General features: G+C 45.9%; 1 protein-coding gene across 1 annotated transcript in view; it reads left to right on the top strand.

The window, feature by feature from the left end:
* Positions 1 to 21,349, top strand: part of LOC311227718 (sushi, von Willebrand factor type A, EGF and pentraxin domain-containing protein 1-like) — a gene marked incomplete at its 5' end in the record, with an annotated part of 184,332 nt that overhangs the window by 5,313 nt on the left and 157,670 nt on the right. Inside the window, 7 exon segments of the mRNA XM_084313483.1 lie at positions 8,160 to 8,265; positions 13,278 to 13,478; positions 14,733 to 14,966; positions 15,965 to 16,126; positions 18,310 to 18,471; positions 19,221 to 19,382; positions 20,063 to 20,151. Of these exon segments, the coding sequence (XP_084169609.1) occupies positions 8,160 to 8,265; positions 13,278 to 13,478; positions 14,733 to 14,966; positions 15,965 to 16,126; positions 18,310 to 18,471; positions 19,221 to 19,382; positions 20,063 to 20,151 (1,116 nt within the window).

Genomic DNA, 21,349 nt, shown 5'->3' with positions numbered 1-21,349 from the left:
CAGACCGTGGCTTGACCCCACGACTACACACACGCACAACCCGCATGCCACCCGGGAACGAACGGAGGAACAACCTCGTTACTGCCCCCAGAATCACGGGGCCAAGGGCAAACCCAACCCCGTGGCAAGGCCGTAGCAGCGGAGCGCGAAGGAAGACCCAGACCCACATCGCCAGTGTATTCGGACAAAGGCCCCTCAGTTACTGCACCTGGTATTCCCAGGCGGAATCCCATCCAAGTACTAACCAGGCCAGAACCTGCTTAGCTTCCGAGATCGGATGAGATCGGGCGTGTTCAGGTTGGTATGGCCGTAAGCCGAGCGGGCCCCGTCCCCCCAATAGTACACCGCCTGGCACACTGACCCTGCAGAACAGGCAGTCAGCATGGCCGTAAGCACACAAAAAGGTTAACCAACGGAAGCAGGCAGCGCACCGGGGAAAAACCAGGCAACAGGCTGTTAACCCTAGCCTGGAGACTGCGGACGAGACAGGCGCCAGAGGGGACAGCTGAACACAGCCGCCCCGGCGGAAGGAGCGTAAGCTGGCGGTGTTGCATGACCAAGCCTCCATTTAAAAACCCCCACCCAGAGGGGTCGAGGCAGAGAAGGCTGACACGATTGGCAGACGTCATGCACGTGCAGGGGCACCCTCAAACGGTGAACCCGGGAGTTGACACTGCTCCAACACACCAGGGAATCAACCACCTCGGTGTTACCCAATGCGGTGGTTGTTCCTATAACCCCTCAAGAAAAAACTCCAAAACACACCTGCGGGCATACACCGGCTATACCGCAGTACAAGTGTTTCAGTTTCCAAAAAGGGTTAACCCAGGCCTACGGGTCGCAAACATCACTTCGGACCGGGCCTGGCGGTACGGGAAGCACAGGGTCACCAGAGGAGGTCAAAAAACCACCCCCACAGGCCCCTCTTCGCCATGCGTGAGAGAGGAGCGAAAAATAATGGAGAACCAGCCCCTAAGCACACCGTACCTGGTATTCCCCGGCGGTCTCCCAACCAAGTACTAACCAGGACCAACCTATGTAGCGGCCGAGATCCGACGAGATCGAGCGCGTACAGAATGGCATGGCTGTAAGCCATGACGACAGTGCTGAGTAAAAACATACCCAACCAGGGTCTCCATAGCGCTTAACCCTGTGACACCCAGACCGACCCGGCATTTTTCCCCCTGAAAAAAGCCCAAGTCCCTCAGGGTACCAGAACAGCAGATCTGCATCCCCGGCGGACAACGGGTTCAACTGATCTGGACCAGCGTGACCAGAACCAGTCCCGTGCCCTAACCACGCCGACATGCCTACTCCAGGAGAAGGGCAGATATGCGTGTTGATCTTAACATGAAAAGAAGGCGCCACCCAGACGTTCGGACGAACCGCGCCTGGTGGCCCACCCCAAGGGCGTGAGACCCCACTACATATGTTCAGATCCATCCCGTCATCATCCCCCAGACATGAACGAGAATCCGTCGACAACCCACCCAGGTCATGGGATGTGGTCGTCGGAAGAGGAAAAACCCCCATCTCAGTTGCTTTATAAAAACGCTGTTTCAACCACAAGCAACCAAGGCGTGCCAGTCAATCGCCTGTTTACAGCGAGCTAGCACTATACGTGCGTCGGGACACACCCCCATCAATGAACAGGCTATTTAGACCTGTCATTGAATCCCCAAGGCGCCCAGGGGAACGACAAGAGGGGTGTGACACTCCCTAACTCCAACACTTCTGGAATAGAAAGAAGGAAGCATCAACAGTATGTATCCCAGTCTACACAGCCGGGGTAAAAAATGTTCACATTTTTACATCCCACCACCCTCCCATAGGAAAGAGACGGGGATCCCCAGAGAGACTTCCCACGTGAGCTGTACAGATTGAAAAGAATATATTGCACCTTGAGCCATGTAAAAAACTGGTTTTAGGGCCTCCGGGGAAGAGGCACTGAACCCATACACACTCAATAAACGAATTGAATCGAATATACATACAATAGAAAAGGACCCTTCTAGAGGGTCCACTCACTTTGACAATCTGAGGAGGAAGGCTCTGTACTCTGATGGAGGCTTCCTCACATGGAAGAAGGAGTCCGAACTCACAGAAGGCCTGAATAGGCGCTTGGTGAGGAGGAGCCCTGACCACCCCCCCTGAAAACAGATCCATCACATGGACCTGAACAGCACACGGAAGTCCTACCAACAGAGACGCGCACGGTGACGTACTCTATGGCGGGGGAATTCCTGCGGTGCACACGCCCAATATACCAGGCCGTGGGACCAGGAACTCCCCCCCCCCCCCCGTAACGTGCCGAACCGCCACGTGACGGGAACCTTGAAGGACAGGGGGTGTACCCCTGACCGACAGAACAATGGGGAGAGGAAAGGTTACCAGTTCACCCCTTTACGACCCCACACCCATGATACGACGTAACGACAAAAAGAGAATATGACACAGCCATAGTCAGCTCTATGAAGCGTTTCACAGCTCCACACAGCGCATGAGCTAACCTGCTATCTGATTTTTACTAAGGAAAAACACAGAATAGAGAGGGCTCTAAGAACCCCGGTCCAACATACACATGTGCTTCTGTGGCCAGTACAACCCAGTTGTAGGTCACATGACACACACAACCCATCATCACCTACAAAAAATGGCAAAAACACTCAACAGAGGAACGCCGTTTTTTTCACAATGAGAGAATACATCATTCTTGAGTAGTATCGACCACAGGCCTTGCTAAGCACACATGACAGCAACCAAACCAATTTCCCTTTAGGAAATAAGTTTCTCCAGCAGATTTAGCACAACCTCAGCAATCAAGCTAAGAGTTACATCGTATCCCTACCACACAAAAGACACAATTAATGCACAACATGTCTGATAGGAGGTGATAAAGTCCCCAGGGAACCGGGGGGGAAAACACAATCCTCCTATTTTACCCTCAATACGGCCAGTTAAAACAGGAAAACCTGTTAATGTGTGAACACACTGTTCATTGTCATTACAGTCTGAGAAAGAACATTCTTTTACTCACTTGTCACCAAGCATAGCTTCATAGGTTAGTTGCCTTAGTAGTGAGTACACGGTACACATAAACACCATGATGTTTCTCACACAACAACCAGATCAATACATCACGATCTGCACGGAGAAGCTAACTGCCAGTGACAAAAACAGCTCACACATAACCCGCAACGTATCCTAAATGCATTGCAACAACACACGTTTTGGGAAAAAACACCGTTATTCACAATACATTTAGCAAAGTAAAACCAGAAGACGTGTTATGAGGTCTGGCCAACCCCGTTCCTACCCGGAACGCAGATCAGCGAAGTGCAGTCACAAGACACCGTAGAACACAGCCGTCCTGTGTTGTTCGATCCGGGCAGCGTCGCCGCTCCAACCAGTCGCTACAGTCCTCTTTGTTGACGCAATCCCCGTCCAGGCTCAGGGCAGGGTCGACGAAACATCCCCTGTCAAGGATGACGTCGCGGTCAAGAGTGTAAAACATGTTAAAATCAAAGCACGTTCAACAGAATAGCATCAAGCTAACGGCGATCAGAAGCGAGCTCCCGGCGGCGCGCGAGAAGCTAAGCTACCCCGCGCCAGCCATGGCCATAGCAGCAAGCTAACGTTACCTAGCGACCACGACATGCTAGCCCCGCAGCTAACAGCTGACTGGCTAATAGTAGGCCTTAAGCAGGCCATGCAGCGATCCAGCAGGCTAACGCAGCAGTTAACAGCTGACTGGCTAACCGTAAGCTATGAACATGTAAACAATGACATAACACTCACCCAGACAGGCCGCCGTTCTGAACCTCTCCTCACTTTTTAAGAGAAAAGAGAAAACAAGACGTCAACACCGCTTCACAACGGTGACTCTACCACATCCGGCGGAATCAGCACAGTACCAACTGGCCTGTATAGCTGACTTTGAACATGAATCTGCCGCTATCGCACATTACATGCACATATCCCCTCGTGAAGGAATACTCTCATTTGGATATGAAAGATGGGGTCTTAACACGGTGACAGAGAGAATCCACTCGTCCAGAACACACAGGGATCACCAGTGTCAATGGTCGCGGCCCACTAGTTAAAACTATAATGGTCTCCAGACCAAGGCCTTCTGTCGCCTAGGCGGCTAAACAAAGGACCCTAGCCTGGGGCCGGTTTCCATAAACTTTGTCAAGTAGCCCCCATAGCACTAACAGACAAGTGGAGCCCGCCAGCAAACACTACTCACCCAACCTGGAACGCACCGCTCCTCACAACAGCGGCATGTCCGACAGTTCAGCTGTGGCCTGACAGGTTTCACCCCAACAAACACAGCAAGGAACGGCAGTTGAGAAGCATGCAGCGGCGTGCTCCCAATACGAAAACCGGTGGAGGGTTTTTAGAATGATCATCATCTTCTAGACACTCCAGTATGAAGACAATATCGCCGTATTTTCTCGAAAATAGTGAGAGAGAAAATAAAGATATGATGTCAACGTATCCTTGTTTCCCAAGCTGTTCCTAATCCAATTTCTTCCATCATGGTGTCAAGTGTGGGGATCTACCGAGGCACTTCTTCCTTGTGGTGAAAGCGAGAAGGAGGAGAGCAGGTGACCACACACCTGCTTATGAAGGTAAGCTGATGAGGGGTGTGGTCAGACTAATACTGGTATTAGAGGTACATTTGTGGTTTATTCAGTACGCGTGCACGTACGCGAGATAGTGCAGTAGTGATGCCAAGCTAAGCCACTAACGATACAGAACTTGGAGTTTTGAATTAAGTTCTGCATGCAAAAAAAGTTTGGCATGTGCGTTCCGTTAGTGGTTAAAGTAACGTTGTATTCGTTCGGTACACAGTGTGTACTGAACCGAAGGTCCAGTACTGAAACGGTTCGGTACGGATACGTGTACTGTACTGTTACACCCAGCAGACCATGGGACATATAGATGGTTTCAAAGTGACAACAATAACATTAAAAAAGAACCCAAGTTAATTTCCTTTTGCAATGTTAACTTATTTATTATTTTATTTTTATTTAACCTTTATTTAAACAGGAAAGTCACATTGAGGTTAAAAATCTGTTTCTCAAGTTAGACCTGGCCAAGACAAGCTCCAGCTAAGGAATACAAAAGTTGCACATAAATACAAAAAACAACAACAAATTACACAAATACACTAAACAACCAATATCAGAACCAGAGGCAACCTAGCAGGGCAGGCAGCAATAATAGACTATTAGGGCAAATCAAAACACTGACAGACCATTGATTCAGCCTCTAGTCCCTTCATGAGGCATTTAAAAGCATCCAGTCAGAGAGTTTTAGTTAACTAATTAAACAGTTGACAGGAAATATAGTTGGTTCCCTAGCAACAGAATTCCAGTGAAACCGTCTATAGGGTTTGGACGTGATGAGCTTCGATTTGACACATTTGTGCCAGCATAAACCCTGATGTTTGTTGTCCATCTTGGATAGTCTAATAGGGGTGATATGCAGTATGCTCTACTCAGAATTGCATTGTCTAATCCTAAATCTCACACATTTAGATGAGTTCAGAGGCCATGCTCCCAAGAATATGCATTAGACAATGCAAACATTAAGTGGTTCTCAAACTTTTTACACCAAGTACCACCTGAGAATGTAGCTGGCTCTCCAAGTACCACCATATGACCGGTGTTAAAATACAGTCTATTCAGCTATGCACAGTTCACGCAGGAGGCAAATGTATTCCTAATACCATTATTTATTGTTAACTTTTGTCAGACACAGCCACAATGTACAAAGGGATAGCACTAGAACTAGCAAACGCTTCCACACAACTCATACAATGCAAGGGGCATTGAGAACATAATAACTAACATTCTCACATAGCAAGCGAGAAAATTAAGAACTGTATTTCAGCAAATGTACTTAATTCTCTCTCTATCTCTCTCTCTCACACAGCAAGCAATTGTCCATCATTATCTCTCTCTCACACACACACACACACACACACACACACACACACACACACACACACACACACACACACACACACACACACACACAATTATTTTGTTACAAAAACTTAATTTCCTGCATTCTGGTGCAGGACTTTTTGAATTGTTACCCTTTAAATGCCAGTGTTTGTGATGGGCATCACAAATTATTGTAAAAAAGAAAAGAAAACACATATTCAATACATTTTTGAAATGTTACCCTTTAAATGCCAGTTTGTGTGATGGCATCACAAATTATTGTTAAAAAAAACACACAAAGTAAAATATTTTCAATATATCAAATGCAAAGTACATTTTTCTGGGGGGGATTATTACAGGCTAGGCATGTGTCAATGATTAGCAGCAACACAGATTTTGATGGATTTTTTGTAATGTCAGATTTAACACCAACTCTTTTCAGAAAAGTGGGAGTATTTAATTTTTTATCTGACATTACAAAAATAAAAAAAATAAATAAATAAAAGTTATGATCAGGGCTGAAGTTGAATTAAAGATTTATGACTGTTTAGACTGAATTACTCTCTGTCACAGTGATCTCCTGGTTGTTCCCCACTTAGGTTATCTAACTATCGCGCCGCCGCAACCAGAAACACTGGCCTGGCCTGCTTCTAAGTTCAGTGGCCTGACTGAAAAAAAAAGTGTGCTTTTTTGTAAATGTTTTCAAGTACCACCAGCAGTACCACCAAGTACCACTAGTGGTACGCGTACCACAGTTTGAGAACCACTGCATTAAACTATATAAATATTTAATATATACTATATAAATATTTGACAAGGTTTCTTTCTTGAAAAGCTGATCACACTCCGAGCATGTTGCAGGCACAGTAGCCTCTCCAGATCTCTCATTTATAACTTATTTATATATTATATCTACGTATATACCGGTAATACAATATCTAATTTATATGTTAAAACTGAGGAATCCAAAAGCCCAAACTGATTCTTTTTGGATAAATACAAAAAACAACAACCAATTACACAAATTCACTAAACAACCAATATCAGAACCAGAGGCAACCTAGCAGGGCAGGCAGCAATAATAGACTATTAGGGCAAATCAAAACACAGACAGACCATTGATTCAGCCTCTAGTCCCTTCATGAGGCATTTAAAAGCATCCAGTCAGAGAGTTTTAGTTAACTAATTAAACAGTTGACAGGAAATATAGTTGGTTCCCTAGCAACAGAATTCCAGTGAAACCGTCTATAGGGTTTGGACGTGATGAGCTTCGATTTGACACATTTGTGCCAGCATAAACCCTGATGTTTGTTGTCCATCTTGGATAGTCTAATAGGGGTGATATGCAGTATGCTCTACTCAGAATTGCATTGTCTAATCCTAAATCTCACACATTTAGATGAGTTCAGAGGCCATGCTCCCAAGAATATGCATTAGACAATGCAAACATTAAACTATATAAATATTTAATATATACTATATAAATATTTGACAAGGTTTCTTTCTTGAAAAGCTGATCACACTCTGAGCATGTTGCAGGCACAGTAGCCTCTCCAGATCTCTCATTTATAACTTATTTATTAGGGATGCTCGATATTGGCTTTTTTACCGATACCGATATTCCGATATTGTCCAACTCTTAATTTCCGATACCGATATCAACCGATACCGATATATGCAGGGTTCCCCCCCCCCCCCCCCCCCCCAAAAAACTGAATAATTTCAGGTAACTAATAATTTCACTGGATATATATATAACAAATATTGTTATTGTTTTTATTTTATTTTAACCGATACCGATATTTTCCGATATCACATTTTACTGCCGATATCGGTCGGCCGATAATATCGGACATCCCTATTATTTATATATTATATCTACGTATATACCGGTAATACAATATCTAATTTATATGTTAAAACTGAGGAATCCAAAAGCCCAAACTGATTCTTAAGTTGCTGAAATGGTTAAGATAAAAACGTCTCCATTGTGCGCTCCAGTGACTGTTTCCTATGTTATTGCTACATTAAGTCCTGCCCTAGTCTCGCACAGCCAGACCTCTTTCCACACTGCGCTACGCTGCGTTTAGCTCCGTGTCCGGCCCCCGGGAGTCCCCAGACTGCCCTCTTCAAAGGAGCTGATGCTCAGTGGAATCTATCTGGTACACAAACCCATGACCTCATTTCCATCCCCTCACACAGCTCCCCAACATCTGCAGCAGTGATGATGTCGCCTGTAAGCTGGAGGTGATGTCACAGGGCCAGTGTCTGGAGTACAACTACGACTATGAAAATGGATTCGCTATAGGTAGGACACACACACACACACACGCACGCACGCACGCACGCACGCACGCACGCACGCACGCACACACGCACGCACGCACGCACACACACACACACACACACACACACACACACACACACACACACACACACACACACACATAAACACACATACACACACATACACACATACACATCCCGGCACTTAACCAAACCTGACTCTTTCTGCCTTCAGGTCAAGTGAGGTTTATTTGTACAGTATAGCCCATTATCACAGTTTACAGTGGTGTCCACGAGCTTCACAAGGCACCCTCTGACCTTTGACCTTAACTCATTAACTGCCACCAGCTTTCGTCATCTTTACAAAATTGCGCCAGCGTTATTGACCATTTTAGCGATGTTTGCAGACCCATCGTGTGTTCTGTATTATAGCTATGGAGACAATAGTATGGCTCATTTTACAGGCATTGTTGGTGACAGGTATAGACCACGGGTTGTTATGGTTATGTCATTCACAAACGGGTCACATGGTGTCAAGTCAAGTCAAGAGTTTTAATTGTCACGGCATGGTCTTGCCCGCGACGATGTGCAATACAGTGGTACAACATATAATAGAATCCAATAAAAATACAGTGGTACAACATATAATAGAATCCAATAAAAAAACAACAGTGCAATAAACAGGTAACATGGTGTGACATCTCGGTATCTGTACATGGTGTCGTAGTAGTAGTAAAGTCAGCTGTTCACCGGCGAGTTTCAGGTATTGAAATAATGAGGGAGTGAACGGGGAAGTCATACTTTGTTGACCGCACGCTACACAATACTAAATCAAGCTGTGATTTGCTTTTAATGACGTTACTATATGAACTGTTTTAACCGCAATAAAGTAACCAAACGCAGTATCCTGGAGCAGTGATTTCTTGACAATCGGCGCGTCTGGCAGGTAGAATTATTTCCCCGGTTTAGTCTCTCGGTGACTACATAAATGTTTGGATAGTCGCCATACAGGCAGTGTTCATAGACCATTACTGACTAATCAGTTCATTTCTACACACTGTAGTTTGTTACACGCTACACGCTAAACATCGCCCCATTTCCAAAATAATCCAGTCTTTTTTCATAGATTGCGAGATACAGTATGACGCGTTTTATGCAATAAGCCCAAATCGTTCTGGTTGATCGCCTGAAACCCCAAATACTCCCAAATCAAAGGTATATACCATGTACACATGTGCCTTCACAAAATCATCAATGGGGGCGTTACTAGAAACTTGGTTTAGGTCCGGTAAGATACGACACTGTGATCGTTACAGAAACATGTTTCAGGTTCGGTAAAGTAGACATAGAATATACCTTACCTTAGCCAGGAGGTACTCCAAAAAGAATAATTACAATGATCCCATCTGCGATCGCGATTACTCGTTTATATGTAATTACTCGTATACGGGAAACTATAGGTTTTGAGGCGAAGAGATCTCCCAGCGATTGCTCTGCAAGAGCTCCTCCCCCTCAGAGCGAGCCAGGAAAGAAAGGGAGCAGGACAGAGACAGTTTAGTTTAGTTCGATCGTCATTGCAATTCCAATGTAGGCAGATGAATCAAAGACACCTAGAGTGCTCCGGCTGACTGTATAGAACGGGGATCAAAGGAAAATCTCGGGTTTTGGCGTCCAACGCATGGCGAGATAACCCGACTTTTCTCGGGTTTGGCGGGCAAAGAGTTAGCCCTCAGTGAAGAGGAAAAACCTTAAAGTCCCTGTGAAACGGTTAGCAGAATGCTATTTGATTTCACAACACCTAGGTGTTTCCTGTAAAAACAGGAAGCTAGGGAGGGACTTGTCATTGTGAGGGCTGTGTGTGTGTGTGGGTCATGAGCAGATAACAGTGATTCTTAAAGTTATCTGTGAAACGGACAACCACTAGACTGCTTACACAAATATTTTAGGAGAGGGGAAAAATTAAACAACAGAAAACAACCTTTACAGGTGGAAATCTCAAAGTGAGTAATTAAGAAAATAAATCAAGTCCCAAAACACTACTCTCAATAAAGAGGTATAGTATAAAAGTAAATAAGCCACAAGGACACCTCCTAATAAAGGAGTTTATATTGGAAAAAGTAAAACAATAAACCTCCACTAAGGGAGTTTATGTGTAGAATCACATGAGTAGCCTAGAATAAGAACGACTACCATAAAGCTCAATTCTGAATCAGAGATCAGACTACACTTCAATATAATGAGCGTGACCAAAAGGACAACCAACACTAGGAAATGAAAAAGCAGTTGACACTGCAATCTCCAAACTTAAATAGACTCCACATGGCCATAGGCACAGCCATGGGCAGAGTTTATGGGGGTGCAGGGGGTGCATTGCACCCCCTGGTGGCCGGGGGTGAAATTGCTTTAAAAAAAAAAAAAAAAAATCAAGATTATTTTTATTTTAATAAAATTATAATAATTGTGAGAAACAAATCTGAATTCTATTATGTTTTGTTTTACAATACATTCATTGTATAGTAGTAATCATGTCACATTATAAGGCGAACCTTCTGTAGTGTGGCAGTGAAAGGGTTAACGCGCAGCCAAGCACCACCATTCGCAGCAGCAGCAGCAGAATGCCCCGCGCGATAGTACATTAATCTGTAACGCTTGTACAAAGCCACTTATTCTGAGATGATAATTAATGTATCTGGATAACCAATGCACGGATTTTGTCGAGGCAGGTAGCGTTATTTCGGGAAAATTGATATCTATAGTCTGGTATATTTTTCGTCCACGAAAAATGGAGGCTGTAATAATTATTATTGCTTGAGAGTCTCTATGAATAATAATAATTAGAGCCTCCATTTTTCATGGACGAAAAATATACCAGACTATAGATATCAATTTCCCCGAAATAACGCTACCTGCCCCGACAGAATCCGTTCATTGGTTATCCAGATACAGATGAATTAGCATCTTAGAATAACAAATAACGTGTAAAAGACAAACGCAACATCGTTTTCTTTTCTTTTCTCCAGCGCGACCAGCACATCTTTCGTTGGATTGGCATGTCTAATAATGCTGTTATTAGAAAATGTGAACTTTTGTTTGTACAGCCTTTGACAACCTACTGTATGCATACGTGTGCGCGGCTGTGCGCTTGGCAGAGTGTTGCACAGTAGTTTGTTATTTTTGTATGTCATGTTTGGTACAGTAAAGTGGTCTAGTGGAGCAGCAATATACTTGTTGTGGCCTTTTTATTTTAGTATTTCCTTCTTTATCTTTGTCACTTTGTCAATGATTAAGAGTAAGTCAGTTAAAAATGATCCCGTAGTGCTGTGTGTGTGAGTGTGTGTGTGTGCTGCTGTACTACCTAAATAAAATAAAAAATTAGGGGTTAGGGCATTGTAAAAACGCTAAAATAATAAAATAAAGGTCAAAAAAAAAAGCGCGCGCAGCCAAGCAGTCGCACCCCCTGGCGTCAAGTTCAAACTCCGCCTATGGGCACAGCTGCACTGCATCAGGTGTAATCAAGCCCACACACCTGCCGACCCATGAGGCAATTAATCACAGGGAACAGGGATTGACAGCTGTCCCTCACAGAAAGGTGAAATAAGGCAAAAACCATGACAGTCATGGATATTGATTGGCATTTATTGTAGCCAATAGTACTGAATGTGCATTATAGTCGACTCATTAGCTAGCAAGCTAATCTTAGCAACATAGGTTAGCAAAATTAGTAACATTAGCTAGCAAGCTAACTTTGAACATTTGTTCAATTTAGTTAAAGAGGCAGAGTGCTAGCTCAGTTACAATGTGCTGTAAATGTCATTCTAGAAAGCATTTCATTGGACGCAAAAAGAGTATATGCCCCCTTGTGCTGGATGACTCTTTTTTTAAATAAAATGTTTTATGGAGGAAACCCCAAGAGGGCAATTGACCTACGCTAAACCCTGCCCTCTTCTCTTGATCCTCCAATCACAGCTGTTGCTTGAAGAGTTGTGATTGGAGGATCAATTAAAGAGGGGTAGAGAGGTTTGAGATAAAGTCAAAGAGCGACCCCCCCCTACCAGGATGGCCAGGGATGCAATAGGCCCAGACGTGGGAAACTGATGATTAGCAATAATACATGGAGTTATATAGACAGGTTACGACGAGGTAGAAAAGCTTCCTCTGCTTTGATTGTGAATCATTGTTTGTTTCCCACCTGGCCAGTAAAAAACAAGTCCTTTCATTTCCTACGCTGGCCCTATGCTGGCCCCTGTAAACATCCAACCCCCCCCCCCTCCAATGTACAGTTTCTTCCCCTTCAAATGTTATACTCTCTTTTAGAAACTGTCTCTTAAACAGTACTGTATATTTGTATCTTGTATGTCATAAATGTCTGGATGTAACAGTACTGTTTATCTGTATGTCGTGTATGTCATAAATGTTACGATGAATTGAAAATGGGGGACCCTGATGTAAACAAGACGAAAGTCTTTCTCAGGTCTGCATCCCCTTAACAATTGTGTGTATTGAGCCGTACTGTATTGTACCCATTCTGCAATCTGTTAATAAAGTTTTCAATCAATCAATCAAACCAGTGTTGTAGTCGAGTCACTAAATCTCAAGTCCGAGTCGAGTCTCAACTCCCCAGTGTTTGAGTTCGAGTCACCAAAGAAGAGCCCGAGTCGAGTCCCCATTACTCTAGTCCAAGTCATCAATGTTGAGTCCTCCACTCTGCCAATCAACGTACAAATAAAAAAAGGTCTACATTAAAAAACATAAATGACACCATTTCAAAGGGAGTTTATTTACTTTGTGACACAATAGCCAAACACTAGCACTAGCCATCAATATCTTATGCCAAATGATTAGGCCCTATTACAAAAATAACTGTATTTATCAATTAACAAGTCCGAGTCCGAATGCAGTCAAGGCTCGAGTCCAAGTCTGAGTCATCAGTGCTCAAGTCCAAGTCAAGTCACGAGTCCTGAGAATCAGCCCAGGACTCGGACTCCAGTACTACAACACTGGTCACCACTGTCTCCTTCTCGTCCCTCACCCCAGGGCCAGGCGGCTGGGGGAACAACTGGAGCCCACGGGGGAGTCAGGACTACGCATACTTCGACTCAGGCTACACCACGGACGGCCAGCGGGTCGCCAGGCGCCAGGACCGGAGCGTCCGGACCCAAGGCCGCGCCAGGAGGCACCGCAAGATCACTGGCCCGACTCGAGACCAGAAGATCCAGATCTACTTCAACATCACAGGTAGGGGGGGGGGGGGGGGGCCTTCAACATCACAGGTAGGGGGGCGGGGCCTTCAACATCACAGGTAGGGGGACGAGGCCTTCAACATCACAGGTAGGGGGGCGGGGCCTTCAACATCACAGGTAGGGGGGCGGGGCCTTCAACATCACAGGTATGGGGGCGGGGCCTTCAACATCACAGGTAGGGGGGCGGGCCTTCAATATCACAGGTAGGGGGGGCGGGGCCTTCAACATCACAGGTAGGGGGTGGGGCCTTCAATATCACAGGTAGGGGGGGCGGGGCCTTCAACATCACAGGTAGGGGGTGGGGCCTTCAACATCACAGGTAGGGGGGGCGGGGCCTTCAACATCACAGGTAGGGGGGGCGGGGCCTTCAACATCACAGGTAGGGGGCGGGGCCTTCAACATCACAGGTAGGGGGGGCGGGGCCTTCAACATCACAGGTAGGGGGGGCGGGGCCTTCAACATCACAGGTAGGGGGGGCGGGGCCTTCAACATCACAGGTAGGGGGGGCGGGGCCTTCAACATCACAGGTAGGGGGGGCGGGGCCTTCAACATCACAGGTAGGGAGGGCGGGGCCTTCAACATCACAGGTAGGGGGGGCGGGGCCTTCAACATCACAGGTAGGGAGGGCGGGGCCTTCAACATCACAGGTAGGGGGGGCGGGGCCTTCAACATCACAGGTAGGGGGGCGGGGCCTTCAACATCACAGGTAGGGGGGGCGGGGCATTTTTTCAATGGTTTGAGAAGTGAATGCTCCCAAGCACTGGAATACACAAACGTCATTTAGAATGTGTACTTTTACTTTTGAGTACTTAAGTTCATTCAATAACAAATACTTTTCTACTTTTACTTAAGTCAAATTCTGAAAGGAGGACTTTTACTTTTACTAGAGTACTATTTTATTTAGTTATTTCTACTTTTACCTCCACTACTGCAGTCTTAACCTCAGCGGAGCGCTGGAGCACACGGGTGGCGTCACTTCTTCTTATTACAAGGTGTAAAAGACTAAGCGCTTCGACGCAGAAAACGTGTCTCTGCGAGAGTCAGTAGGTTTGACTCCGTTTGACTCCGATGAAGGTGCTTACTGTGGTCCAGGCTGCCTTTGTGGAGAGGCAGAAGAGTTTTATTATTAAAAAAATATATATATTTTTAATCATGTCCCGGTCTAGTCTTGTTAATTACAATAGAGACTATTAGTCATTTATTCGTGGATAAGCGGAACAGTTCTTTTAATTTGCGCCCGTTCTCCCAGCAAGCATCCCTCTGCCCCTGTCGAGGAACGACTCCTTGGAAGTGGCCAATCAGAAGAGGCTCCTGCGGACCCTGGAGCAGCTGACCAATCGGCTGAGGCGAACGCTGGCCAAGCAGCCGCTGTCCAGCTACCATCTGTCGTCGGAGATGATCGTGGCCGACCCCAAGTCTCTGGAGAGCAGGAAGGCTTCTCTGTTCTGCAGGCCTGGCTCCGTGCTCAAAGGCAGGATGTGTGGTGAGTCGGGAGGGAAGAGGTTCTATTCCTGTCAACTGATCGCTATCCAGCGGCTCGTCACATGCGCTGAGTCACATGCGCTCCTTCTGTGAAGTGACATTGTGAAACGAGAAAGTATTTATAATACCGTTGGCTCACACAGCCTGTTGACATGTCGCAGTAGTCTTGCTTCTGCCGGTACATCTCTGCGTCACATCAGTCACTCTAAACACTACTGTGGAAGTTATCTTCAAAGCCTTCTGTTCACATCGCCCCCTCCCCCCTGTATCCTCCTTGTCCTCCCCCCTTACCTGGTCGTCCCTCCCCCCATTTTCCCAGCAATGGCTTCAGAAGCGAACTTACAGAAAGACAGTGGGGTGCTTGACCCTTTTTCCTGGCCGGAGAAAGTCAAGTCCTCTACTGAACTCCTGACCAAAATTGTATTTGATTAGCCGTGTTTTAACAATACATTTGACCACATGATTAACCTCTCTGGTTCCACCACACTACTTTACGTTTGAGTATGTACTAACTGAGCTGGACTCCCAGACAAGCATGTGCCTCATAGACCTGTTCTCTGTATACGTCAGACTTAGTGTGCGCACGCATCACCGGGGGGGGCGGAAAGGAGCGTAATCCTGGTCAGAACAACGGGGCAGGCTGCAATATATATGCATTTCATGCCAAAGCTAGATATGTAAAAGGTGAAAGACTCACACTCACAGCTGTGCTGATTTGGAAAAATGACATCCAGCTGTTTTAGTTTGAAACAACCTTTAGTCAGGGGAGTGCCATGGTTTCTCCATAGAGCCCCGTCGTATTATTTTAGTGCAGCAGCCTGCGCAGGTAGGGGGCAACTTAGTCACGTGACTCAGTTGGTATTGCCGATTGGCTCGAACACGGTATGTTTGTATACAGCGAACAGGTCTATATGCCTGTTGGTTTTGTTTGCCAGTCGACGTCAGTCATCATACATAGACGGCTTAGAACGTGACCTCAGTATCTGTGTGGTGCTTCAGTCCAGTGTCCGGTGGGAACCTACTTCTCTCTGGAGTATAACGAGTGTGAGAGCTGCTGGCTGGGCTCCTTCCAGGAGCAGGAGGGGCAGCTGGAGTGTAAGACCTGCCCAGAGGGCACCTCCACGGCCTACCTCCACTCACGCAGCGTGGCCGAGTGCAAAGGTACAACACACACTCACACACACACACACACACACACACACACACACACACACAATCATACTCGCACACAAGCACACAAGCACACACACACACACACACACACACTCACACACACCTACGCACACATACTCACACACACTCACTTACTCACACACACACACACACACACACACACACACACAATCATACTCACACACACACACACACACACACACACACACACACACACAATCATACTCACACACACACACACAATCATACTCACACACACCTACGCACACATACTCACACACACTCACATACTCACACACACACACACACACACACACACACATGCTCACACACACACACACACACACACACACATGCTCACACACACACGCTTTACTGTACGTTACACAACTTAAAGGGGCCCTTCGCCAAAAAACAATGCTGATTTATTTTGCACATAATTTCACACGCATCCAAAAACCCTTTTAGTTTGACAGTTATTGAGAGTAAATGAGTTTGAATATGGCCACCGCCGGTGATGTCATCGTGGACGTTGAATCCTTGCGTTGTGTTATTTACAGCACTGTGAAATGATAAGGCAAGCGGGGTCCCTATATTTTTTTTTCATCCACATCGTTTCACGGAGCTGTAATTAACACAACACAAGGCTTCAACGTCCCCGATGATATCACCGGTGGCCATAATCAAACTCATTTGCTCCCAGTAACTGTCAAACTGAATGGATGTGTGCAAAACTGTTTACAGTTCTCGGATGTGTGTTTCCTGGTGAAGTGGCCCCTTTAACCCTTTCACTGCCCTACTACCAAACGGTTAACCCTTTCACCACGACAATACATAGAAGGTTAACCCTTTCACTGCCACACGACAGCAGGTTAACCCTTTCACTGCCACACTACAGAAGGTTAACCCTTTACTACCACACTACCGACGGTTAACCGTCTGTGTGGCAGTGAAAGGGTTAAAGGAATGCGTTGACGTTTTGAATTTTTTACACAGTCATTTCACACTCGTAGCGCCAGGGAAACGTTTAGACATCTGTCCTTCGGTTTCCCTGGAATGGCCTGTCAGCGCTGTTACCGTAGCATTCCTCGCTGAAACCACGGGGCGGTGAGCTCGTGTCCCACGATTTAGCCGTCTCCCGGTGAGAAGTGTCTGCTGAAGGAAAACTCAACGGCTAGAATTTCAAGACATGGAACGTTGTTTGGTCATTTTTGTTTAGATAGATAGATAGATAGATAGATAGATAGATAGATAGATAGATAGATAGATAGATAGATAGATAGATAGATAGATAGATAGATAGATAGATAGATAGATAGATAGATAGATAGATAGATAGATAGATAGATAGATAGATAGATAGATAGATAGATAGATAGATAGATAGATAGATACTAAGATAGATAGATACTATGATAGATAGATACTAAGATAGATAGATACTATGATAGATAGATACTAAGATAGATAGATAGATAGATAGATAGACGGACGGACGGACGGACGGACGGACAGACGGACAGATGGACAGACGGACGGAGACAGACAGACAGTCTGTGGCAACCATTGGCTTCACCATGGTTGCAATCAACAGGACAACAGTACAAACACCACACAGGCACAAAAGACATTGGCCCAAAACAGCCCCAATACATAGACAAAAGGAAAACAGACAGAGCTTCAGGTACCTAAGAGCAATGGCATGTGGGATGAAAGACTTCTTAAATATGTTTTTGGGGGCTAGGGGAACTCTATAGCGCCTTCCAGGTGGAAGCTTGTCAAACTCTCCATGAAGGGGATGCAAAGGATCAGACAATATTGGCAGAGCCTTGTACCTATTCCAGAGTTTATATAACTCAGACAATTGTTTTTGTGGTTTCCCTATAACTCTACTGGCCATGTTAACGATCCTTGCCAGTTTGTTCTTATTCTTGGCCCCAAGGTTTCCATACAGTACCAGGTTGAGATATCAAACGTTATAACACTTTCAACAAGACTTTTACTCGATCGTCCTCGTTCTTAAAAACAACTGTTTACAAAATAATCAAAGAACTCAAGGTGTAGTGAATGCGAAAACATGACCTGGTGCCCTGGTGACATTGCTTTCCCTGTCTTGTTATATTTTTTATAGTATCATGTTTGTGTGCGTGTGTGTGTGTCTGTGGTTACAGGGCAGTGTAAGCCTGGTAGCCACTCACTGAACGGGCTGGAGACGTGTGAGTCATGCCCGCTGGGTCACTTCCAGCCTGGCTTCGGTTCCAGGGAGTGTCTGGTCTGTCCCGACGAGACCTCCACTGTCACCAGAGGAGCTATGGACCAGGCGGAGTGTGGAGGTACGGATCTGAATAGATTACAGTGGGCTAGGACTGCATACAGTGCTGAACTAAATGACCCTATGAAAATACATTCATGGTAAATGGTAAATGGCTGCTCTTTTATATAGCGCTTTTATCCAAAGCGCTTTACAATTTGTTACTCACATTTTACCCATTCACTCACACATTCACTCACACATTCACACACCGATGGCAGAGGCAACCATGCAAGGGGCCAACCTGCTCATTCATGAATGCAATTAGATGAAATAAATGTCACATAGTAATGATTACGTTTACAAGGATTTACTGTCACTGTTTACAAGGATTTACTGTCATTCTCTTTCTGACACTTGTTTTACATCTTCCTTTTCCATACCGCCATATCCTCCTCCTCCCCTTCCCTCCTCTCCTCTCTCAACTCTCACCTCTCTCCTCTCCTCTCCCCTCATCTCTCTCTCCTCTCCTCTCCTCTCCTCTCCTCTCCTCTCCTCTCCTCTCCTCTCCTCTCCTCTCCTCTCCTCTCCTCTCATCTCTCACTCCTCTCCTCTCCCCTCCTCTCCTCTCCTCTCCTCTCCTCTCCTCTCCTCTCATCTCTCACTCCTCTCCTCTCCCCTCCTCTCCTCTCCTCTCCTCTCCTCTCCTCTCCTCTCCTCTCCTCTCCTCTCATCTCTCTCTCCTCTCCTCTCCTCTCCTCTCCTCTCCTCTCCTCTCCTCTCCTCTCCTCTCCTCTCCTCTCCTCTCCTCTCCTCTCCTCTCCTCTCCAGTCCCCTGTTCTGCAGGTCATTTCTCCCGTACGGGCCTGGTTCCCTGCTACCACTGTCCCAGAGACTACTACCAGCCCGAGCATGGCCGCTCCTACTGCCTCTCCTGTCCCTTCTACGGGACCACCACTGTTACCGGGGCAACCGCCATACAACACTGCTCCAGTGAGTGTCCTGTTACGTAACCCCAGCCATAGACTTAGGATTTATGATTTGTTGTAGTGGTCCCCCCTCGTCTCAGGAACCACATGTACTTCTCCTGGCCCATGACGGAATCCCGTTAAGAGTCTCTATCTGCCTCCTCTTTTCATTCCTACTGTCTAAATGAAGACAGATACTGTGGTCTGCCCACGCGCCATCGAGAGAAAAGGGAGATTCCTACATTCCTACGGAACGTGCCCACTGGAAGCCGGTGTACGGGGAGAGCCGGGGGAGTGGAACCACGCCGTGGCAGGCGTCACAGAAATAGGATTCTCACTTTAATTCTACGGCAGTTAGACAAATTTTAAGCCATTATTCTAATTCCGCTGTGTCTGGTCCACTCTTTAGCAACTCCGCCCGATTGGAAAAAGGGATTACTGCAAGACGGCGATGGAAATAATAAGACTTACACCGACTGGGCTACTGGGGAATGGAAATTAATACACACTATGACTTAACTGTGAGAATGAACAGTCGCTGCGAGTCCTTTCCAAGTCTTTTTTCTGTTTTTCTTTTTTTTATTAGCTTTGGATGCTGACCGTCTGCCAGCTCCCTGTCAAGTTGAAAAGCTTCCCACTGGATTCCGCCCGCTTGTTGTAGTTACACTATCTTTGTTTCTTTTTGTTCTTCTCTGTGACCGTCAGGTTTTGGCTCCAGCTTTCTGCCTAAGGAGGAGAGCGTGACGTCGGCCCCGGAGGTGGAGGTCAGCAAGGACTATCAAGCCAGCAGCCAGGTCACTGCCCCCCCCCCCCCCCCCGGCCTTGACCGCATGGAAAAATTACCTTGTCGACTAAAAACACATCAATATAAGTTATATATATATCATTTTTTTTCAACTTATTGTTTTTATTCAGCACAACGTTTTGACAGTACAGATATACAAATACCTTTTACAACATATTCTCAATTACCAGCATGCCTGTACTGTATCATTAATAGACAGCTATGCTTGGGGAAGGGGGCGTTGTTAGGGCAGGGGTTGGCGGAGCCCAATAGCAGAACACAGGAGGAGAGAGAATGGAGCGTTTTAGGTTGGTTTTAATGTTCACCCCCAAGCAGACAGGTTTACAGGTACAGGTATAGTGTGCAACAGGTATAGGAATGTGCAAGTGGACACAAGCAGGTGCACTCCTCATGCTGCGCAGGAGCGTCCAGGCGGGTGGTGTCTTCGGCAGTGGTGCAGTTATAATATCAGAACTGCCTGGACGCCTGGACACCACGTGCACGCGCGCTTCCGCGCATGCGCATACATGTTCCCTCCCGGTCGCACAGAACAGATGATCATTATGCATAAATAGTAGGAAACATGTTTGTATAGGAAATTACTAGTTTTAGTTTCGTTTTTGTAAATATTGCCTTGAAATAAAGAGGCTAAAAAAGGTAGCAGGATGTAGCCTTCAATATATAAAGAAATTATATTGTCAACAGATATGGTTGAAAAACAAACAATGTTTTAAATGTAATTGTAGATACAATATTGTAGTTACAATTTCTTTAATTGAATTAACTAGAAAAATAAATACAAACTAAATTAACAATGTAACTTACAGTTTATAGAAGGACAGTTTCCTTCTGAAGCACAACTTAAGAAATGTCTCATCCTTCCAGTTGGGACCATTTGTCCCATAGTGAGAGCTCCACAGATCAACCCCCACAGGGCTTGTATTTTGGTTTGGCTCTTCTCGTTCTTTGTTATGTTATTGGTATCCTATTATTATGCAAAGTCTAGGTGATAGATAAGTGCCGGGTAGTGTAGTTGAAGACACCTGACGACCTGCGCTATTGTTATAAGACGGTGGGTACTTAGTACTGAGTGGAGCGCATTTTTGTGTGCGCGCACGTGCACATCCGTGCGCGATCTTCTGCTCAGCGAACTGCTAGGACGGCGTGGTACCGGGTGGTACCACCACTGCATCACTGGTCTTCAGGAG

The sequence above is a fragment of the Notolepis coatsorum genome (assembly GCF_963971535.1).
Source record: "Notolepis coatsorum genome assembly, chromosome: 4".
NCBI classification, from domain to species: domain Eukaryota; kingdom Metazoa; phylum Chordata; class Actinopteri; order Aulopiformes; family Paralepididae; genus Notolepis; species Notolepis coatsorum.
The sequence above is the reverse complement of the archived record's forward strand: the minus strand, read 5'-3'. Positions and strand labels throughout refer to the sequence as shown.